This window comes from Heloderma suspectum, chromosome 1, assembly GCF_057233095.1.
Source record: "Heloderma suspectum isolate Gila_16-S chromosome 1, 16-S_ref, whole genome shotgun sequence".
NCBI classification, from domain to species: domain Eukaryota; kingdom Metazoa; phylum Chordata; class Lepidosauria; order Squamata; family Helodermatidae; genus Heloderma; species Heloderma suspectum.
This window is the reverse complement of record NC_139458.1, coordinates 340725484-340750190: the sequence shown is the minus strand read 5'-3', so window position 1 is coordinate 340750190 and position 24707 is coordinate 340725484. Positions and strand designations below refer to the sequence as shown.

Below are 24707 nucleotides of genomic sequence, written 5' to 3'. Positions count from 1 at the left end.
TGAAGAGGAAGGCACCCCACTTCACATTTGGAGCCTCTCAGTGCATAAAATATTACTAAGAAGTCGTGTTGCAATACCACACACATTTAGGGGGCATCCTTCCTTCCTTATATTTTCTGTTTAATTGTATCTCAAACACAACACTTAAGGATTCATCTATCCTTGCCTATGTCTTTGAAATTCCCATTGGGCACTGCACTAGGCCGTGTTTCCATGACAACGGAAGGAGAAGCTAATGGAGGAGTACCAGATTTTTTAAAAGGAATCGGCTTTGCTGTGAGCAGGGCTCCACAAGCAGATTCTCCACAGCAGTAAAAACTGCTTCACAGAACATACTTCCTGGTGGGGTGGGGGCTGGAGTGAATGTCATCTGACTGGCAGGGGCTGCTCAACCAATAAGAGAGGCTTCCCACCTTTCTCCTTTTCCCTGAAAGTCCAGATGCACCTGCATTTCAGCAGCAAGCCTCATTGAGCACAATGGGAGTTACTTCCAAGCAGACACACATATGCTTGTGCTGGGAAAAGGCGGGGGGGGGGGGGGAGAACACAAAGACTGAAACCAGCCCCAATTTTAACACACACGACCTCAATGAGCACAATGGGAGTTACTTCTGAGTAGACACTAACGGGTTTGTTGTGGGAAAGACAGCAGTAAACACAAAGACAGAAACCAGCCCCTGTTGTAACCTGCAGGACATCTATAACCAAGCTTCCTAAGGCAATGGATGGAGCCTCGAGACTGAGCTTAATTGCACTTAAGGAATTGGGCTTTAACGTGTGCCATTTCAGTTGAGGGGGAATCTCTGTGAGTTCTGTTGTGGGCATTCAAAGGCAAGCCTCATTCAGCACAATGGGAGTTATTTCTGAGGAGACACTAATGGGTTTGTTGTGGGAAAGAGATGGAAACCAGCCCCACTTTAACATACAGGATCTCTATAAGGGAGCTGTGACGTAGTTTCCTCCAATTCCTAAGGCAATGAATAGGAGCCTCGAGATTGCGCTTAGTCGCACTTACGAAATTGGGCTTTAACAAGTGCCATGTCAATCTGTTATTTCTGTGGTCATTGAGAGGGCAAGCCTCATTCAGCACAATGGGAGGAAACACTCCTTGACCGGGGTCATGGTGAAAGGCACACCCCTGTGCAGGGCTAGCATACCTGAGCTAAATGCAGGGGTCGGGGCACACAGCAACTATACCAGAGAGAATCTGACTTGAGGAAAAGAATCGGACTTTAAGCAGTCTCAGGAAATCCGGTTTTTCCCTGAGAAGCTGCAGGGTGGCTGCTGGATGGCCATGACGTCATGTATCCCTAATGACCTCAACATGCAGCTGGCTTGGAGTAAATCGCTGGTGGAAACACTAGACTCAGACTTGCTGAATTAATTTGTGCTACATGTTGAGAACATTTCTGTTCTTACCCTGTCATGTTGTTGAATTATTTGTGGCCTACCTCTCAAACCTGGGCCACTTTTTAAACTCACTATGCTTCCTGAGCATTCAGCATCCATCTCGTTGGCAAGCAAGCACAGAGACTCCTTGCACACAGCTCTGTGTGCATAGTTCACTGCTGGGCACCCTGGAGCTAGAAGAATACCTGACTCCCTCTTCAGACCAACGAGTCAGAGAAGTAGGCAGGAGGTAGTTGCGCTTCTAGACCTGGAGATGTTGTGCTTCTAGGCCTGAAGCTCCCATAGGTTCCTTCTTTTCTGCAACTTCTATGGTTAACATGGCAGTTTTGGTGAATGCAACACTAAGGGCACAATCCTATGTATGTATAGACAGAAAAAAGTCCTACAACTCCCAACATTCCCTAGTAAGCTATGCTGGCTGAAGAATTCTGGGAGCTGTAGGACTTTTTTCTGTCTAAACATGCATAAGATTGCACCCTAAGCTGCAACAAGCAAAATATCTCTGGTCTTTCTGCTGCAGGATTGTTTTTTTCCTGGAAATATGTATTACCCCTTCCCGGTGTCTTGTCTCTGGGAGGAGAGGGTGTCCCAGTTTGAGAACCAGCGGCTTAGCAGCAAAGCTGCCCATTTGGATCTTCATGTCCCTGAAATGGGTGCCTTCAGGTCCCATTAACTGAGTGGGGAAACCAGTATCTTGCTCATTCAGCCTCCTGTCTTCAGAGCAAGTGTCTCGTGTCTCACAATGCCAGTCCTGCAGCATGGAAGCTGTGCTCAGAATGGTACATAACACATGGCTACAAGAGCAAAGGCTATCAGATTGTGCCAAGTTGCAAGCAGATACTCCAAGGCAAATGTTTCATGCCAGTGTGTGTATGTGAATTTCCACAGTAGCAAGAACAAAATCTACATAAAAGAAGTTTTAACCCCCTGAAGGCAGGTGGTTCATTGTGTCACACCTAGAGGGCATATCAGGTGTCTGTACCATAGGGCAAGCCATCTGCTCTCTCAGAATGGGGACTGGATATGTAACAGGCGGGATACAACCTGTACCTGTGAAGAGGAGGGAAGGAAAGGGGAGAAGAGGGTGCTCCCCATCCCCTCTCTTGCCCCTTCTCCCAGTTCCTCATCAAACAATCTTAGGGAGACCAGAGCCAAATTGCAATGTGACGCAAAGTAAGCCTCCTTGGAGTCTGCTCTCCTGCAAACTTTATGGATCTGGCAAGCAAGGGGACCCTGAGGAGACAGCACCACAGTCCAAGAGATCTCAGAGTACAGCCCTGAACCTTTCTATAGAGGCTCCTCCTTGCCGAGCCTCTGTGATGGATTCAGGCCACAGAGTAGGGGAAGGTGAGCTTGCGAGGCTTCTGCTCCAAGGCCATTGTGGGGACTTGCCTTTGGCTCAGGAGGAGAACAGTGCAAACTGTATCCATTCCCTGACTGCAAGGGCCCCACTTTGAGACTTCCATTTTGGCCCTAAGCCCAACACAGAAGCTGTTGGTAACCTTCTTCCCTTTGGGCACCCAAACCTGGAACCTTGGTCTGCCAAGGACTTCATCGAAGCCTCTTTTCTGTATGTGCCGGCTTCATCCCATCATCCTTTGTGGGGAGGGAGTTCAATGGTAAGGATCCTCACCAGTGCTGCAGGCTTCCGCCGCCTCCCTCCAAACACCATTTACCTTTTTGGAAAAGTCTTTAAACAGGCCAATGCAAGCGGTTTCTCGGCTTCCAGACTGAAGCTTGGTACAGATTTTATGTCTTCAGAAATCTGTTTTGAAAGCATTTCCTTTGGTGAAAGCATTCTTTTCTAAAGCAATTAGAAAAAAAAACAGATTGAGTGAGATGTCTAAGAGGAGGCATGACCCCAGAGATGGTGGGCGGGTGTATTCTTTAGGGGGGAAATGGAGCCAGATGACTAGACCTGCAGGAGAAGGAACTGTGCAGGTAGCTGCTAGGAGAGTGGGAAGAGGGGAAGAGGGGACACTATTCTTAGAGGTAGAGTGTAGGAAACAAGCAGGTCTGCCAAGGTCCAGCAATCTATCCCTCCATTAAATTCCCCTCCATGACTTGTATTTCCAGTTCTCCCCCCACCCAGTATTCAGTATCCTGTGTCCCTTGAGCATGCTCAGTTCTCAGTGGGCAGTACTGTGCTCCCCCTAGCTTAGCATTTTTTCCAACAAATATTATTTTTATTCCACTTCTGAAAGCCTTGGCGTTCCCCCTAGCCTGCTAATGCATCTTTCTTGTATGTGGATGGTGGTGCCATTTTGGCTACACAAGGATCCATACTTAGAGAGTGGGTTTGCTATCAGCATATAAAAGGGCTTCACAACCCACAGTCCACCCACCCCTGGTCTTAATTACCGCCCCTGACCCACCTATTGCTGCCGCCGCCATCAAATCCCCCTCCCCCCGACCCTGATAACCTGCTAGCAGTGAGGAAAGAGCCAGCTGTGTCAACATTGCTAGGAGAGGTGATCTGGGCATTGGAGGAAGGGAGCTGGTCTCTTACTCCATTGCCAAGATTCTACTCCTTTCTCTGTCACAGAAAGGTGATCTGGGTGATGGAGGAAAAGACCTGGTCTTTTCCTCCACCCTCAAGAGTTCGCTCTTTGTGAGAGTGAGGATGCATAAGTGAGAGTATGTATGAAAAAGCGTGCACATGTGTGCGCAGACACGCACACTTCAACCAGCATCACATGTGGCCCTCGGGGACGAAAAAAGGTTGCATACCCCTGGTATACTGGATAGAGATCCTCTGTGAATTTGTTTAGTGGTGTTTCTGTCCCTCTTAAATCTATTACCAAACCAATGTTGTTGTGTGTGATGAGAAAGGGAAAAAAAATTCTCTCTTGACTTCCTTCACACCATGCATTATTTTATAAAACTTAATTCTGACAACTAACCAAGGCCCAAATGCTTGGTTCACTCAGTCAAAGAGGGCAGACAAACAGGTAGTGACAGCAACAAGGAGGAGGAGCAGAAAGGCTGGAGGTAGGCACTAGCCTCACCTACTAAGGCATAATAAATAATAAAATGCGGCAGGGGCCTTTGCAGGGGCCCGGCCACTCTGATCTCCCACACTGGCCCCGCTCAGATGAGCTCTTCACATACTCAAGTGGTAAGGTCTGTTATTAAAAATTAGTTTCTCAGACAGGGACTACACTCAAATTAAGTTCTGAATCCACCCACAGAAGTGAACTATTAGGAGTCAGGAAGATGATATGGAAAAAAATAATACCTTCATTAGTAACAATTTTTCTGGCAATCTAGCCTGGTCTTGGATAGTCTGGGACAAAGTTGGCTGAAATCCAGATCTGTAAAATCCTGAGCTCTGTGTTCCACTTATCCAAGGTGGACGAGCTTTGAATAATTCCTCTGAAAAATAAGTACTGTTAGACAACACTGTTTAATCGCATGGGTTTCAAAAGGCACATATTTCTCATGCTGTCTGGATACATCTCTATAATTACTACATTATACAACCAGTTTGAAGTCAAGGTTTCATATAGCCAGCTACAGATTTTAGCTAAGTTGCATTAAATTGCTGCACACATTACACAACTCCTCCACAGAAGGCACATACAAGGAGGTTACAAGTGCCATATCACAAAAATATACTTCATAGACAAGTATGCTGTGGATATGCATTTATATGTATACATATGCTGGAAAGCCATGTCTAATACAAATAGAATCCCAATATTCTATTTGTGCCATCAGGTATCAGGACCACAATACCGGATAGCACGCCTCTCCTGAAATGAACGTACCTGTACTCTACGTTCAGCACCTAAGGTCCTCTTCCAGGTGCTTCATCCAAGGGAAGCTCAGAAGGCAGGAATGAGGGAGAGGACCTTCTCAGTGGTGGTCCCTGATCTGTGGAACAAGCTCCCCGATGATGTCCACCTGGTGCCAACACTGTTATCTTTTCGGCACCAGGTTAAGACCTATCTCTTTTTCCAGGCATTTGGCAGCACATGATTAATTTCAATTGGCCCTAGATGTGTCTTTAGTTATGACTGACTGTTCAAAGTTGTTTTTAGTCATATGTTGTTTGTGTATATTGTCTGTTACTTTTATGTAAATGGATTTTAAACTTTGTAGAGTGTATTTTAATGTTTTAACTTCTGTAAACCACCCAGAGAGCTTCGGCTACGGAGCAATATAGAAATGTAATAAATCGTCATCATCATCATCATCTCAACATATTTAATGTTCATATACATTAGAACAAACGTTTGGTACTATTTGTTCGATTATCCCTTCAATACTTTTTTACTGAAATTATTGTGAAGATCTTTTTGCGGGTAAACCAACATTGTAAAAATTGCTTACAATTCTTCTTTACTTCTCTCTAGCCTGCAAATCTGTGAACTGTAGTTCTGCATTTGTTAATAGGCTTATTTAATGTAGGAATTTTTTCCCAATACATTTTTTATCCCCAAAAGGTGAACTAACAATATAATATTTTCTTTGGGATGCTCTCATCACCTTACTCCTCACTTCTACCTGGAAATAAATCACTTAGTACCCCTTATGCTTCGGCTATTGGGCGGTATAGAAATGAAATGAGATGAATAAATAAATTATGCTGTATTCTCAATACCAAAAGCTGGCACACTGGATACTGTCACAGAAAATTCCAACATCTCAGTGGCAGGTTCCAGTCTCTCATTAGCTAGTAGAGGCCGCTACCATACTTCTTTATGAAAGAAATGCAAGAAGTATTTGTGGAACACAATGAAAAACTAAGGGTTGTATCCAAGGTGGCACCAAGCCGAAGGCAGCTCTTACAACCTCTCCTCCCTGGGGCAGCTCCATCTACCCCCTGAAAAGCCTCTCTGGAGGATCAGAGGGAGGGATGCTGAACGTTGTGATTGCTGAACTGGGTTATGCAGGGCTGTAGTGGGAGGGGGGAATTGCCCAACATCAGGCAGAGAAACCTTGCATCTACAAAGGCTTTTTGGGGGTACAACCATTGGATACAATTCTAAGGGACAATTTCCTAGAATGCTGTTTGTGCAAACTCCACTGAAAAGAATGGCAAGTATTCAAGAATATATCCATGCTCTTGCACAAGCCCCATTCATTATATTGAAGCATATGCAAGAAGAATTTTCTCAGGATTGTGCCATAACATTCTAACCGCTTTGCTGCATATGTGAGAAACAACAGCTAACACACAAGCAAACAATCTTCTCTGCTTTTCTGTGAAATAACAACAACATCCATATATGTGTCTGCAATTTATTTCAGTTCAGCAGAAGTACAGGTCTGAGTCTTTGGGGCTACTTTTACAATGCAATCCTATACACGTCTACTTGGAAATAAGTCCCACTGAGTTCAATTAAACTTATTCCCAGGTAGGTTGGCCTAAAATTGCAGCATAAATATGGTATCCTCCTTTACCAGTAACTAAATCATATCACAGTTTCATCGAACTTACTCTTCTGTAGAGCCAGTCTCTCTCGAATCATTTTCCGTAGACATTTTGCATGTAATCTTTCTTCTTGCTCTTCATTTTCTGTTTTATGTTCATTAAGGGTTCCATAACTTTCAGCAGCTTCCCTGGGAGTTAAGCAATCCAGGTTGGTTGCACAGGCAATATAATATTGCTTCCAAGCACCATATTCATTTTTTTCAGGATTGTAAGGAAGAAACCATCCTAACTTAATGCACTTCGGCATCCACAGACAATCCTTTGGGGAAAGTAAAAACAAATCACAAAGGTTTATTTTCAAGGGGAATCTATGATCTAAACATTAAAGAATAGCAATACATAACATCGTTCTTTAATGAAGCATCTTGAATTGGCCTGGGTCAGACTTCCACTAAAACTAGGGGCCAGAGATCAAGATCAGGACATGGCATCATGTACACAAATTTATGCTGCTCCCTTCTATCTGGGTTCAAAGTCAGATGTGGCCATCTTCAACTCAAGTTAAAATAATCCAAGTACACTCCTAATTTTGAGAACCTGGGTTTTACCCCAGGATTCTCATTGTTTAGGAGTACTATTATCCACTGGGTTGTAACCAACTAAGGGAACCACAGCCAGAAGAAATTTCCCCCTACCCTCTGCAGCTCCCTTTGCCCCCCAAATTGCTCCATAGGTAAGGGGGGCTCCATAGCAGATTTGAGGCATGTGCAAGGGTCTGCAGGGAGGAGGAGAAGATAGCGAAGTCCTGTTGTGTGAGCAGACCTCCACTTGCGTAAGGATTGGGTCAAGCCTATTATTATTATTATTATCATCATCATCATCATCATCATCATCAATAAAGTGCCTAATATTTTCTAAGTTCCATACAAATATTGAAAGGCAAGACAATCCCTGACAGCAGACTCACAACAGAATAGAAACAATACAAAAGGGGAAGAAAGGAATGGCGAAATAAGAAGAAAGCAGCCATTGGAGTAGCTGGACTTCAGTGGCTAATGGATGGGGCCAGGTTTGGGTATACAAAGTGAAAGACCCAGGCAACTTCCTTTTCTTCTACCAAAAAGTTAGTATGGGCTCTAGTGAAGATCACATGCAAGGTGAACTTACCTGTTCGATTAAAAATTTCCAGTGCCAATTGACTTGAGCTGCTGCACAAAGGTCCTTTGGATTGAGAAAGGAAAATATATACAGACATATGAAACGGGGCAGCAAGGTGGTGAAGTCCACTTTGGTCACTGGGATATTTTCTACAAACCATTTTTCAGCAAACCTGTGAAACAGGAGGGGGTTGATGTCACTGCAAAAAATGGCGGTTTAATCTGTGCCTCTGATCCCCACCACAGACACTTTTAAGTCTACCTGACATCAAAAGCAGTGGAAATTTACAACACTGACTGAAATCTGAGGGGTCATGTTTCAGAGCCCATCAACACAACAAAACAGTGGAGTTAAAGTGCCTTTAACAGCAAGAAAAAACATTCAGTCAGCTCCTCTTCAGAAGAGGATGAAGACAGCGATTTCAAGCATGGCACCTAATCAACCCAAGATGGCAGGGAAAAAACCTCAGACCTCTTAACAGAAATCTCAGGACACCTGCAGGAGCTTAAGAGGGAACTCAAAGCTGAGTGGTCTATGGCTCTTGAACCATTAGAAGAAAAAAATATTGGGCCTGACAGGCACAGTAACTGAAATCTCAAAAACAGCCAGTGAAGCACTTGACGTGGGAATAAAGAACCAAATTGATATGGAGATATTTAAAAACAAAACTTTCAATTGCAAGAATGCCTCCATTTTAGGATCAAGAAAATCACAGCAGACTTAAGTTACGTGTATTAGAGGTCTGAAATAATCTGTTGGTCAATGGGAACTAACAACTACAATGATAAAGTTACTAAATACAATCTCCCCAGATATAGCAATTGCAGTATGTGATATTGAGAGGGCCCATAGAGCCCTTGGGCCTAAACCTCAAGAAGACTGTAGGCCAAGAGACATACTTATTAAGTTTCTAACGGAGCCATAAAAGATAAAATACTGAAAGCAGCTAGAATTCTAAAGAAGGTAGAATACGAAGGAAGTAATCTACATTTCTTTCAGGATTTATGCCCTGAAACTTTGCAACAACGACAAAGGGCCTACTGGTATTTCACAGAGACTCTACCACTGGGGCTTCCCATTTAAGCTCATTTTTTCTAAAGATAACCAACTTAAGCTGATCCCCAAAGGCAGATATAATAGGCCGGCTGATGAAGAAGATGCAAATGGAGCGGACAATAGAAGCAGGAATTCTAAATGGTTGAGGCTGTCAAGAAAACCCCATCAGATTCACAAGAAGAATTTACCATCAAACAAAGAAAAAAACTCATGAATACTCATCCAACATTAGAACAAGGGACTTGACCCAGTGAGAGTGACTGCTGCAAGATGTCCTAGAAAAGTGTTGATATAGTTTACTATATAATCTGTGGTGAGGGAAAGGGAGGGGGATGTCTTCACTCTCTAGCCTTCTTGCTGGGGCAAAGGAGTACACCCTGCTTAGCATGGGTGTACTAAGAAAGTACCCCATCCAACAAGACTAGACCTGAGGTTATGGGCAAGTTTGTGTTGTTTGTTGTTAATATGTTAAGGTTTTATTACAGGAGAGTCAATACTCAGAACATGGGGAAACTAATTTCTGTGCAATAGATAGTAAAGGTGGCTTGAATAATCTGTCTAGCAACATAAGATAAATGATATAAAAATTATGTCATTTAATGTTAGAGGCCTTGGAACTGCTATAAAGCATAATAGAATACAAAATATATGCAAAAGGGGAAAACCTCAAGTAGTTTTATTATAGGCAACCCACTTGTGGGGAAAAAATTATAAATCTTTATTACGTCCATGGGTCAAGGAATATTTTACAGCAGCAGGGACTTCCAAATCTAGAGGTGCGGCTATAATGTTTGCAAAAAACGTTAATGTGAAGGTCAGTGATGTTTTAAGAGATGAAAGGGGTCTCTTTATTTTTATAAAAGGTACTCTTGGTACAAAAAAAATATCACAATAGGTTCAATTCAAAGTCCAAACTCAGAACAACTACACTTTTAAAAATGTACTTTACAAAAACTGAATGAGTTTAAGGAAGGGGAAGTAATTATAGGGGGAGATTTAAACTTAATTGTGGATTATAAACTAGGCCAATGCATCAGAATAAAGTAAATAAGGAATCAGGTTTATTACAGACTCTTTTCGATTTTGAATTGGTGGACTCATGGAGAATACTTAACCCCGAGAAAGAAGACTATACAAGATATAGTCCACAATATAATACATATACAAGAATAGACTACATTTTGGTATCACATAGACTACATCAATGTTTGATATACCCCTGATTGGTCCTATCACCATTTCAGAACATTCTCCAATAACTATTACTCTCCAACTTGGGGAGAAGGAATATTACTCACCTTGCTGGAGGTTAAATCAGACATTACTATATAAACAACATGTCCTTAACTTCAGGAAACAGTGACAAAAAAATTTGAACAAAATTACACAGAAAGTATATCAAGGGCTATTGTTTGGGACACCATGAAAGCATGGTAAGGAGAAAAGCTATCAGTGAACTGTGCCATATTAAAAAAAAAGAACACTGCCAAAGATAGGAGACATTATTAACAGAAATAGACCAATTGGGAAAAATACACAAACAGAGAGGGGAAAAACAAATATACAGAAAACTAATGCAAAAAAAAGAGAAACATGATGATTTAGATATTGATCAATTTACAGTAGTTATGCAATATACCAGGCAAAAAATATTTTTTGACAACAAAAATTATAAACTATTGGCAAATAAACTTAGGAATAGGAGAAGCCGAAATTAAAGATGAAAAAGGAAATATAAAGTACAAAGCAAAAAAAATTAGCAAAGAATTTGAACAGTTATTTACAAAATTTACTCCTCTGATTATCCAAACATAAATCAAATAAGAGAGTATTTACATAAAGTTACTCTGCCCAAAATTAGTAATATAAACCAAGAATCTCTTACCAGCTAAATTACTGAGGAGGAAGTTCAAAATATAATTAAAAAACTAAAACTGCATAAAGCACCAGGGTTGGATGGGCTATCTGAGAATTTTTATAAAAACTAAATTAAACACTCTGCCCACATCTAACAATCCTTTTAAATGAAATATTTAAAGGAAGAGAAATGCCACAATCCTGGAATATATCAAGAATAATAACTATACCCAAGCCAAGGAAAGAACTAAATAATGTGGATTCTTATAGACCCATAACACTAACAAATCAGGATTATAAAATATTAACAGGAATAATCTCAGATAGACTAGGTCAATTGGCCCCACAGTATATCCATACTGATCAAACAGGATTCATTAAAAATAGAAAGATAGCAGATCTCGTTTGAAAAATCCGTAATACTGTACAGTATAGTAGAGATAGTCGCATACAGTCTGCTATTATCTCACTTGATGCCACAAAAGCCTTTGACAAGATGGAATGGCCCTTTCTAACTGAATTTGTGATTATGATGAATTTTGGACCTAAATTTAGTAATTTATTAAGGGCACAATCCTATGCAGGTTTAGACAGAAAAAGTCCTACAACTCCCAGCATTCCCCAGCCAAAATGGCTTACTGGGGAATGCTGGGAGTTGTAGGACTTTCTCTGTCTAAACCTGCATAGGATCGTGCCCTTAATAAATTACTAAATTTCGGTCCAAAATTCATCATTTATCTGTTTTAAATTTATCTGTTTTTAAAATTGTTTCGTAACATTGTATGGGAGATAACATTCCAGCTTATATATCTTCAGACATTCCGCTGACCCTTTTTTATTGCCCACCCCCTCCACCGCCCCCCCATTATAGTTGAAGATTTGTTTTTATTCTTATTTAAATCCTGGATTGTGACGAACGTTGGCCCGGAAAAATCTACATTTCTTCATAATACTCCTTGTTCAAACAACAAGGGCTAGTACCTGCATCTTTGCAGCTGAAAAGCACACACTCTTTGGTGTGTCTGCAATTTTCAAGGCAGAGAAAAATATGAAGCCATGTGATCCCTTATAGAATCATAGAATAGATGTCAGGTCTTCATATTAACCATAAAAAAATCTGAAATCCTATGTATTAACTTAAATAAAAATTCCAAAATTAATCTACAAACTAAATCAGAAATTACAAATACATCAAGCCTAAAATATCTGGGTGTCCAAATAACAAAAAAAAATCCCCCAAAACTAATAAAAATAAACTATCTCCCCCTAATTAGCCAAATAAAAAAGACATGAAAAATTGGACCTGTCTTGGCTGGGTAAAGAGGAAGTAGTGAAAATGACAATCCTTCCCAAATTCACATATCTTTTTCAAGTTTTGCCAAACGCAACCCCAGATAAATGGTTAAAAACCTGGCAGAACATTATAAACAAATGTATTCATAATAATACAAAAATACAGAAAGAATAAAAAATATCTTATATAAACAACCCAGAAATGGAGGAATAAGCATACCAAATATACAATTATACTCCGAGGCATTCCAAATTAGGCAAGTGATAAATCTAATTCATATGAATGAAGAATACCAGTGGGTAAATATGGAGTCTATAGGAATTAGCAAAAATGAAATTCAAGGTCTTCCCTTTACAATTTCTAAAGCAAAAGATTTAGAGGTCATTACTAATCCCTTCTTACATTTAACATTTAAAATATGGAGGAAATGGCAACATACATTATCACCATATGTCTCACCGCTTATACCATTTTTACTGCACCCGAGTTTTTATGATAAGGACAAATGGTCCCAATTTAGCACATAGAAACAGGCCAGATTTTTTTAGGTTAAAGGAATTATTTGAGGGAGTTGCTCCAAAAACAGGCCCACAACTAAAGAACAAACTAGAAGGCATAAAAGTAAACTGGTTTCAATTACACCAGGTACTTCATTTTAATGCCAACCCTATAGTTTGGAAACAGGCCACAAGTCCATTAACAGCATTTGAACAACTGATACTTATATCCAAATCCTCCATCAAAGGCCTCACATCCAATATAGATAAGATATTAATTATAGAAATAATGGAAACAACCATAGGGCTGAAAGAAATATATGAACATGACATAAAAAAAAAAGAGGAAAAGAAATGGAATTAAATATGGGTTAAAAAGCCATATCGCTCAGTGTTAGCAAAAATACAGGAAAACTCCTTTAAGGTAGTACTGAGGTGGTATTTAATCCCGATAACTTTTAAGCTATATATACAAAACAACGTCACCAAACTGTTGGAGGGGATGTAATACATTAGGTACATACCATCATATGTGGTGGGAATGTGGACAAATACATAGCTTCTGGAGTAAGATATGCAGTAAGATAACAGGAGTGGAGGTTCACATGGATCCTAAACTGGCACTACTATCTATATTTAGTGGCCCTAATGAACATTTACCAGACAAAGAAATGCTGACCTTTATGGTGGTAGCCTCTCATCAATTAAAAGCAAAGAATTGGAAAGAATCTACAGATCTATCAATAACTGTGTGGTGTACCTACCTTTGGAATACTGTGTTGGCTGAAAAACTAACTAAACAGATAAGGGCACAAAGACAACAAAAATAATCTGACATTTTCCATACAATATGGTATAAATTCATAGACTTTATCAACAAACAAGGTTCCCTGAGAAAACCACTATCATATCACGGACAGATATAGAGTGATACATTTCAGTAATTACAACTGAATCTTAAACCCCTGAAGAACTTCTGTGGATAAATATAAGGTTATTAAGACATTGAAACTCCTGCGATCACAGTTGACTGTAATTCAATTTCCTATGTAATGTCTGTGTTTTCTTAGAATATTTTTATGTGCTCACTGATTATACTGAAAATACGTAATTAAGGGCGCAATCCTGTGGCCACTAGTTAGTGGCTAGATGGCCATAGTAGGTCAGTTCCTGGGAACCGACCTCCACCCCCTCATAGGCAGCGTGGATCAGCCCCATGCTTGTAAGAGGAGCATGGAGCAGCAAAAACGGGGCGTTCCAGGTGGTGGGGTGGGCGGAAGTGCTTTTCCGACACTTCCTATGCGTCGTCCGACATCCCGCGCCCCCCGCTCCAACTTCTTGTGGCTAGACAGCTGAAATCGGCTGTCTAGCTGCGAATGCAGAGTGGCTGAAGCGCGGATAGGATGATCCCCTCCACGCTGCTCCTGCCCTGCATTGGATAGGCGGTCACCTCCAGGTTCAGAGGCAGCCGCCTGTCCCCATAGGATTGTGCCCTAAAACTCAATAAAAATAATGTAGGAAAAAAAAACAGGGAGGAGAAACAGGATGATCCTCAGTGGATGTTTAAACCCTTATTGTGATTCTGACTGGCTCCTTTCAAGAACTAATAAAAGATCCAGAAGGATTATTCTCAGGACACTCAGAAGAATAAGACTGTGACATTGGCTGGATTCAGTCATTGCATGCAAACCATAGATCCACAACATGGTTTTCAGCTGCTTCCCTGCTTTTGTTTTTCGTCTGCTTAGCACTCCGCTTCTTACGTTCACTTCCATCTCTGTGATAAAGCAGCTTCAAACAGTGGTTTCGGATCCCAGTTTGTTGCTGTCAAAGAAGCTACAGTTTGTGGGCAGGTCCAGATAGCAAAACAAACCATGATTTTGAGTTATCTCTGAACCCAGGCATTGTGTTTCACAGCAGCCAGCCACAACCTATTTACATATTACATTTTGTACTTCCCGCTCTTCCTTTGGGAAGCTCAGAACAGTTTCTCTACATGCTCAGGGCTGTATAAACTTGAGACTATTTCACAAGTTCCAAATTGACATGGAACCATTTCTGGAAGACAATTCGCAAGACAAAGCTTCTGCCCAAAGCCAAATTTGAGCTATTGCGCCCCTGTTTGTTTTGACGTCATAGTGCCATGCATGCAACTACAGCTCCAGGATGACGTCTACCTGCTCTGTATTTAGCGTTGTCATAGTTTCTCCTGACTAAACATTCTGAGCCCTTTAGTAGTTTGTGACAAGGAGATTATAATCAACAAGTACCACTTTTTCCTGGCACTGGATAATGGGGAAAAGCTGCACATGCTGAATTTCTGCCGATCAGTCATCTGTTAGGGACACAGACTTTCTGTCAGGCAAAACTGTAGCCAGCCTATCTGCCATGAGCTTGCCTTAATTTCATAGATTTAATTGGCCATGTGAGAGAAGTAGATTCTCTAGGGCAGCCTTCTCCAATCTGGCGGCTTCAAGATGTGTTGGACTACAACTCCCATCATCCCCAGCCAGCATGTCCAATGGCCAGGCTGACTTAGGATGATAGGGCTTGTAGTCCAACCCATCCTGAAACTGCCAGGTCAAAGGAGCCTGCTATAAAGTATTAACTGAAATTCACATTTTACATTGCTTTAGAAGACTCTCCTGTGTTCTCTCTCTAAATAGTTATAAAAGCCAAAGTTGTTCTCTTTATCAAGCTGCATTTCACCAGGTCGTTTTACTGCTGACATACTTAGCTCTTAATTTAAATACACTGAAACACACATCTTACAAGAACGCAATGCGGTCTTGACCCCTGCATTTGGATCTGGATGAGCAAACATTTTGCTTGCTATGCACACCTGTTGATGTCTGTGTTTCACTCTGTAAACATGCAAGCACTGGCTTGGGTAAAAGACCCACTTTACAGGAGATGCCCTTGTGGAACCCGTTTCACAAAACACAACTCGGAAGAGAACTTGTGGCTCACTTACTTCAGTTGTGACTTATTGCACTTGGTCAATATCCAGTGGAGAAACTGCTTGCGCTGCTTGTCCGTCCACAGGTCAAACCAATGGCTTATAAGTCTGACTCTCTCCTGAAAGAGCTAAACAATGCCACAGAGTTCTCTTAAAGAACAGTTCAGTAACACACAGGACTAGGTAGGCCCTTCCATAAATTGCCAGCGTTCCCTGGGATCAAGGCCGTTTTATACTCCTGCCCTTAGAGCACTCCCTTGAATGTAATCTCTTTATTGTCAAATCAGATTCTAGCTGGCCCAATTGTTCTCTAAAATGGACAGATCATAACCCATAAATCACAAAATCTGTTCCAGAATTTTACAGCTAATTGTAACAGACCCGTATCACCAAATGTTTAGTTGAGCATTTAGTCCTTTTGTCATTGAAAATTCAATAGATGTTACTTCTGAGTAAACTTGCTTAAGACGGAGCAGGAAAAGTGCCTCACCCCACCAAACAAGAATATAGAGGCCTAAACAGAGGACAATGTACAAAAAAACACTAAGTTTCTTCATAGCTGATTAAGCATGGCAGGTTAACTTTCTGACTTGTAGTCACAACTAAGTCAAAATTTGCATATAAATTATAAATCCACACTGAATATTCCTTTTTAAAGTATTTTTGTTGATGCTGAAGATTAGCAGCACAGCGTTCTCAGAGATTAAATGTTTTCACAATTTTTTCTGAATATCGCTATTTTCTTTGTTAGTCATGTGCAAATTTAGTTGTATTTCATTAAAAAGATTTAAAAGAGAAGCTCTGTTATGAAATTGCTGAACTAGAATTAATCAGCAAAGTAGATTCTATTAAATTTGGACTTAATCCACTCTCTGGGTTTATTTCCCTACTACATTATGTAATTAGCATAGCATGATAGGAAGACAGCATTATCACAGTGGCTGCCATTGTAAATGAAACACTCTTATTATCTTGGATACCCCTTCCATTTCATGGATTTTTGGGTCTGCTGTGCAAAAGACTATTTTTGTCTCTCTACTGTATCTGCCAATTGAGGATAACACTTCATGCATCTGCCAGTGGGCACTAGTCCTCATGCTTATGCTGCATACATCCCCAATTTTGGAATGATCTCCCCGTGAGGCCCGTCTTGCACCAACATTGTTATCTTTTCCATGCCAGGTCAAGACTTTTCTCTTTCTCAGGCATTTAGCAGCATTTGATGAGTTTTAGTTGATCCTGATGCTGGGAAAGACTGAAGGCAAAAGGAGAAGGGGACGGCAGAGGATGAGATGGCTAGATAGCATCACGGATGCAATGAATATGGACTTGAGCACGCTCCGGGAGAGAGCGCAGGACAGGAAGGCCTGGCGTGTATGGTCCATGGGGTCACGAAGAGTCGGACACGACTGAACGACTGAACAACAAGTTGATCCTGGATTTGTTTAATGGTTTGGATGATTGCTCAAAGTTGTTTTTAGATATACGTTGTTCTCTGTGTATACTGTCTGTGTGTTTTTATGTTTTTAAATTTTGCATATTGTATTCTTTATGTTTTTAACTTCTGTAAACCACCCAGAGAGCTTTGGCTATGGGGCGGTATAGAAATGTAAATGATGATGATGTACCAACAAGATTTCTGGTTGTTTTTTTGTGCAACAGGCTGACAGGCTGTTTTTCCTCTCTGGAAAAGACAACAATACTCCGTTCACACAAAAATGCTTGCTAGCTGACTTGGCTTTTTAGCTTTCATTTTCTTTTGTAAGTTTCCCTGTGTTCTCTCTACAACCAGCATGATTTCTTAAAACCTTTCCTGTTTGTGCGATTCTTTTGTCTCTTCTAGTCAGCATGTTTTACTAAAATATGTAACATTTCCCCTGATACTCAGCTTTCACACCTCGACATGGAGTCATCTTTTATACATTTCCCTTTCTCTACGAATCTCCAGGAAGTTCGGCTCCCATGGCAGGAAAGCACTGTTACGAAGTCCCAATGGGAATCACTGTCCCATTGTCTCAAATCCAAGCAGTGACCAGCCTCTTTTCTGAGAGAATAATAAACACCACATGATTTGGGCATCTTAAGCACCTTTCTTTTGAGGCTGTACCTACAATTGCCAGCAAAAGAAGGAAAATCAAGTTTACCTTTGTACGAACACAGAGTTCTAAAATCCCCTTAGAGGATCATCACTATATAGGATGGGAAGTGACCCATAGTTCATATGCATTCTGTAGGCATTGTGAGGCCAAACTATTGTAACTGAAAGGGATGTGTAACGTACATCCTTTGGACTTCTGCTCTGGCTATGTTTTGTGCAGTGTTTTCTAATTGCTGGCAGAGTATCCTCTTGGTAATAAGTTCCACAGCTCTAATGCAGTAGTGTGTGTGTTTTAAAATCTCACTTCTGCTATGAATGAATGCATTTCCTATTCCTTTTCCATTCACCAATGGTTAAGTATTTATGGGAAGAGCATTTTTATTTTCATAGAAGGGCTTGGGGCAGATGTGGAAAAAATAATCAGGAGCTCCCACAACTGGGATTCCTATTTCTCAGTCAATTGAAGGAAGAAGTTGGGAAAATTTCTATAGTTGGAGCAAATGGAAAACAGCAGTTAAATTAATGTCTTGTCTGCGTTGCAAATGAACTAACTTCTATTTGTCAATTTCCTGAAGTTGATGCAATACTCAAATTTGGTACTTGGCCATCTCCTCCAGAATTGGAACTGTATCCTGTGTTAACAGAAGACAGCATTTCAACTGAGGCAACAAAAAGGCAGTTCAGAATGTCTAATAAAAGTTTTCAGTTAATCTCCTACTACGCTCCCTTCCCCGGTTTGTTTGTTTTTAAATTGGAGCAATTATACAATTCTAGTACATAAAAAAACACCTTCCCAATATTCAAAGTCAAAATTATAGAGATTTCAATTAAAACCCATTTTGCAATGGGGAAAATAGATATAGGAATGTCACACTACAGTTTAGTAAAATATACAGCATCATATCATGAGGCTACACTTATTCTTGGATGTTCTCAGGACCAATGATAGCAGGCATATCCATGTTATTCTGTAGATACCACAGGTCAAATATTCCTGCTGTAAGCCCTGACTTGCAGCAGTTATTTATTGCAGGCATCTACAGTAGCAATCTTGCCACTGATGTTGGGGATAGAGCCAGATGTCATCTTGGCTGGAACCAGGCAGTGATGGGGTTGGTGGACAAAACTCCTTGTCACACTAAATTTTGAAAGCATCAGCTGGCAGACACGCCTGTGCTGCAATTACACTGATGTACAGGATTAATTTCATTGGGAAACATTTAAGAATTTCCTGTTGAAATTATGACAGTATGAACCAACTGTATTGGTATTGGGGGAAGCCATGGAAGAAATGGAAGGAGTAATTAAGATGAGCAGCAAAAGCACAGTGGTTTAAATATATTACTTGTGTGACTTCAATAGATGTTAACTTACCTGATTACTAAGAGATTGGTTTTCAATTGGTGTCCAAGTACTGAATCGTGTACACAACATTTCCATTGTCTGGTTTTGATTTGGGCTCTTTGTGCTGCCCTAAGCTTTCCAAATGCCACCGTTTAACACTGTGTGGTATAAGGTGTGGTCATTGTAGAAGCAGTTGCAGTTTCCTCCACTAATAGTTCTGTTATACACTTCAGACAGACTGCGGTTAGAAGCTTCCTGAAAACAGAAGAAATGCGTGACTCTTCTTCCTGGAGAATAAACTTTGGGTTCAGAACTTGATTTGACTGTGCATCCCAGTCACAGCAGCCCTAGAGACCAAAGGAGTATATGGACAGTGCATTTCATTTTTTCCTCAAGATTCTTCTGTTTTCCTACTTTTATTGTCTGTTCATAATGTTTTTAAGGATAGAAGAATATAAGGGACTAAGGGAAAGGAGACAAGAAGGAACTTTCTCATAAGACTTGGTGCTTATGGAATTGCCATTACAATGTTAATAATGGTGGGTGTCATGACTAGTTGGGGGACTGCTCATCAGAGGAAGAGCTTAAATCAGGGGTGCTGAACATCTGGCCCATGAGGCAGCCCAATTTGGGCTGTGCAGCCCCTTGGGGTTCCTCTAGGGAGCGGGGCTTAGGCTGGTCCCTGACCCAAGTGCTGGGTGAAAGATCCACCCAGGGAGTGAATTATGTCAGATGGGCATGGCCACATCCACTGACATCATATGGCCCACGGAGGGCTGGGTGGTGAGTCACCCAAAACTAGTTCTGCACTTTCAGAGCCAGATGTCCCCAGGGAACAGGCCACTTTAGAGGACCCTGGGACTGCCCAAGACAATCATGAGGCCTCAGGGATGATCTCGTCTCTTAGAAAGGCAGAAAACTCAGCTTCTGAGGCAGAGGGGGATGCTGAACCATCTCCTAGCCCCCAAGAATGCTGGGCCCAAGGATTCAGGCTAGGGCAGTGGCCAGATGAAGGAGTACCTGCTTGCTGAAAGGTCTCCTCAAGAGTAAAGGCCTCTTCAAGGGCAAGGCCCTCCTCACAAGTAGACTTCTGACAAAGCGCTTCTGATGTGCTGCAGCTGAGTCCTGGGTGAGGCTCTGGATGCTCCATTTTATAAACTCTCAGTTGAGACCTGCTGCTTGCTAGAATGTCATCTTATTTCAGCTCCCAGTTCTTGCACTGAAGTCTTGCGCTGCTGACTCCTGCTAAGGCCCTGCTTTTGGACTGCTCTTTTTTTCTGGTTCTGGTAATAGTGTGCTTTGACCTTTTGCTTCCTGACTTTGCTAAACGGATTTGTCCCTAGTTAACTTAAGAGCTGACCCTGACTCAACTACAGTGGGGCAGTGGTGGGAGACTAGCGGGACAAGGCTTTCATTAAAATGGGACAGAATTATCACAAAATTTAGAAGTCTGATATACCTTATGGTTTCTATGGCAAATACAAGTTTTACCTTTATAAGCAGCTTTATATTCCATATGTTTCCCTATATTGCATGACTTTCCTTCCCTTCGTTTTCAATTAGTGCCAGGGCACTAACCCTCTTTGGGTTGGGTAAACATTTATTCAGTGTTTGGTCAATTTACATTACTTTGACAGCAGCGTGAGAGGTCATGGCAAAGTGATGTGTGAGTTTTCAACTTGTCATCAGAATTAATACTACAACCCACAGCTGGTCTTTCTTGTAGTCATAGGTAAACTGGTAGTTTTAGGTAACAGGTAGTTTTATCTGCTTTAAAAACTGAGGAATCATCTCCATATCTACATTTACATTTCAAAATGATCAGATTCTTTACTCTATAGTTATTCCCACTCCACTTCTCACATTTCCAAGTGGGGATTTTCCATGAACTTTAGAATCCAGTGTGTTAACAGTTGCTCAGTCAATAGTTATAGAAAAAAAATAACTGTACCTGTTTTAGTTTTCATAAACAACAACAACAACACCCTTCTCCTCCAAAAGGCCTGCTGTGTCAAAAGGCAAGATTTTGTGACCTACCAAAAGTGAGAGCAAATTGATCAGGGAAGATGGTGGATGTGCAGCTTGGTGGCATTTGCTGGATGAACAGAGCCCCTATCTTTGCTTTTCAGTCTCTCTTGTTGCTAGGTTAACTCTAAAATACATTTTCTTTAAAAACTGTAATACTTAACAGGACTATTCTTATTCATCTGCTTATCTGGTAGATAACTGAATGCTGTTTAAGGGCTGATAACTGAAATCTGAGAGTTTGGGAGAAAACCTTATGCTTTATTTTTATTTTCTTTTGGAGCCTACCATGTCTTTCGTCAACTGGGTTTAAAGAAGGAGAGAATATGAACTCCTGCCATTTATGAAACACAGCAAAACAAAGCAAAATAATGTATAGTTCTATCCACCCCCATCCCCATTTGAACAAAACAGGTAATCAGAAGACTGGTAATTTACTTTACCTCCAGAGACAATGGTTCCCCCGTGAGGAAGGCACCACGGACCTGCTGTGCGGAAGCCAGAACTGTTGTAGCATTGGCTGAAGGTCAGTGCTTCCTCAGATCTCCATAGGAACAGAAGTGCACAACAGAATGTACTCTGGGCTTACAGCCAAGACTGGCTGAAGAACAACCAGAGAAAAAGACTTATCACTGTGGGCTAATTCTGAATCTGTTTAGAGTAGTTCCTTGGATTTTAGGGGCATTGAAGTAGCATGGTTGTCAGCTTACTTTTCTTTCAGTAGTTACCTTTTTTCAGGCAGGGCTTCCATGCCTTTCATGAACAAACATCAGCAGGTGAAGCTTGTTCTGGAATGAAGAGGAAGTGACAGGAAAGGTTTCACCTGTTAATTTCTGCCTCTCATGCAGCTGCTAAAGGCATGGGAGCCCTGCCAGGAAGGAAAGGTGGCAACTCTTACAATTACTTTATCCAGACAACCAAAATGTAAATACGATTGAGGTAAAAATGTGCTGAGCAATAACCTCCTGAACTAATTAACATCCACTCTCTCAGTAAGAAGCACAAGCAAGCACCTGCAGGTTTGTCTTGCATAGAATTGCCTTCAGCTTCTTTAACAATATCCAAAGAGCCCCTTGTGTGAAATGGAAATCGGTGACACTCTCCCCTTGTGCAAGATGTATGCGCACTCTCTCCCTCTCTCTGCTATTGCTGATGTTGCATCATGAGCCATTTTGCAATTCCTGACGGGTCAGTATTGGCGTATTGGGGAGTTGTGAAGGTTTGAGGCCTACAGAGGTGGGGTGGAGGGGGGGAGGTCAGGCTTAGAGGCCTGGAGTTTTCTGTTGGGAAGGAATAACCCTGAGAGGTATAGTTTCATTTCTCCAGATTAGTGTAAGTTTAATTTCTTCACTTTAACTTCATTTCTTCAGGTTTGATGCAGCACTTCAGTTTTGAGGGAGAGATCCAGTAAGAGTCAGAAAGACCAGGCTACAGCCAGAGCAAGAGAGATTCAGGAAGTGCAGAGCCTGAAGTGAGAACAGAGTCTGAAGAGTGAGCAGGACGAAGCAGCGTAAAACAGCCTAAGGACAGCTAGGATAAAGGAATTTGCTTTTTGCAATTTCTATTTTAAGGCCTTTTGTATCACTCAGCTCTACTGGATAAATACCTTTGGTTGCAATTTGTTTGCTTTAAATCTACTAGTAAAGTGTTGTGGTTAAACCCTGTGTCTAGAGTGTCAAGTTACCCCATGTCTACAGCCTAAACCCCACATTACTGGGAAGTTTAAAAGGAGGGAGGTGGGACTCTTAAGGAGGCAAGAGATCCCTAAAGGGTTGCTTAGGGGGTCCAGATCAGAAGTGGAACCTTGACAGGCATGTAAAGGGCTGTAATTTGAAGGGGAAAGCTCCATTGCTCAGGCAGAACTCTTGCCTATTTGAGGCATGAGTCCTAGGGCGAGTGTCGCTGATTGTTCTGGATCAGTCACAACGGGTAAAGTGGAGTATCTCAGGAAAATGGAGTCAAAGCAGGGCAGGGCCATCACAAGGCAGGAGCTGTCAGGATTTTGGATACCAATTGAAAGAGGTCCTGGCTGGAGTACTGATCCACAAAGAGCTGTTGTCTCAGCAAAGGCATGGAGTCAACTGAAGTCTTAAAGGCTGGCAGAGCCTGGTCTTCCAGTACCTCCAACCTTGCCAGATGCTGACTTTAGTTCTAAAGAACCAGTGTCTGTTTCTGCAGTCTCATGTGCCTGTGCAGCTAAGCAAGTCCTTCTCAGAGTCAGACTTTGATGGGAGGGCTATGTCCTCAGGTTGGGAAGGTATAGAAAGGGGTATCATGTGCTCTCCCTCAAAGTGGGGTATCGTTCCTCAGGGTGATGCAGAGCCTTGGAACCAGGGGACATGACACTTTGAATCCAAAAAATGAGAAATGACCTTAAGAGCCATTTAGGCTACTGAAATCAGACTATGGAGCAGTTGTGTGGCAAGCGGCTTCCCTTTATTCCCCCCCCCCATTGTACCTGTCATGGAAGCCCCAACAACATGGGGTGTTTCCACACCAGCACTGGATACTTTCATGAAGATGCAGTGCTACTGCAGAAATCCCACATAATTGATAAGTCTTAGCATGAGAGGTGCTGGTACAGCACGGTATGGAGAGGTCATTGAAACAGATTTCAGATTCAATACATGTGGCTCTGATTGCTTCTGTCTGAAATAATTTATACCAAAGCCTGCCACAGAATTATTAGATTTTAGTGCTACAATCCAATCCATCTAAGACATTAATAGAGGCAACTAATTTGCATAGCTTTTTTCATGAAAATGTGATGTTTTAGGCCCCTAGTAGGTTTATAATTACCCAGTTACATATTATATACTTTGTATAGATATACAACGGGTTGGATCCAGATTTAGGTGAATCCAATGGGGCTGGCAGAAGTGGATTTCTACTACCACCTCTCATGGCAGCCCTTCTAACCCTCTGAAAATACCACTGCCTTGTTTTTGGAGATCCCTCCTTCTTTCTCAGCCCCCTGTACCATGGCCTACCCTATTCAGCAGGGTCCCCCAACCATCTATGTAGCATTTTCAGTACTGAAGTTATGACCTACCTTGCAGGGGTGTTGTAAGGATTACCAAGGTAATGCACTTTGAACACAGTGCTTTTATATTAAATTCCTGTTTTTTTTGAAGTTACCTCATTTCTTAAATTCTTAAAACTAGTTTATATAAAACTAAGCTCCATGTATACCTGAAGCATAATCCTCTGAAAGTGGTTGTCCTGACAGAAGAACCTTTGGGATGAGATTGCAAGTTTGTTTTAAAAACACACAAATCCTAACATACAACACAGCTTTGTTCAAAAAGTGTTCAAATATTTTTCTTTTGCCTTTTATATTTTGAGGATAACTGAAAGACTGAAGAAAACAACTTTTATTAAGTTGACAAATAAAATAAAGGTCTTTTCAAAATAATAGTCTCAGACCTAAGTGGCAGAAGGCCCCAAGTGACACCCAGTTTCAAAGGGTAAAAACCAACCATGACCAAAATAAGCTCCGTTGGTAGCAGATCTGGAAAGTACTGCTTTAAGGATTTTTCTGCCATTTCTATATACAACATCATAGCAATAATGACCTTTTCTTGAAGTCAATGACTCTCTCACAGGAGAGCAGCTGTTTTTCACCTTTC

The 24707-nt window shown here is 41.3% G+C and overlaps 1 protein-coding gene across 1 annotated transcript in view; it reads right to left on the bottom strand.

The window, feature by feature from the left end:
* ECT2L (epithelial cell transforming 2 like) overlaps positions 1-21581 on the bottom strand; it is a 47826-nt gene extending 26245 nt beyond the window's left edge. Inside the window, exons 1-7 of the mRNA XM_084827670.1 lie at positions 21522-21581; positions 19084-19308; positions 15627-15739; positions 7958-8120; positions 6857-7109; positions 4649-4785; positions 3087-3214 (exon numbers count right to left, since the gene is read on the bottom strand). Coding sequence (XP_084683796.1) covers positions 3087-3214; positions 4649-4785; positions 6857-7109; positions 7958-8120; positions 15627-15739; positions 19084-19149 — 860 coding nt within the window. The 5' untranslated portion in view covers positions 19150-19308; positions 21522-21581. The remainder of the gene's footprint in view (positions 1-3086; positions 3215-4648; positions 4786-6856; positions 7110-7957; positions 8121-15626; positions 15740-19083; positions 19309-21521) is intronic.
* Positions 21582-24707: the final 3126 nt, after the last annotated feature.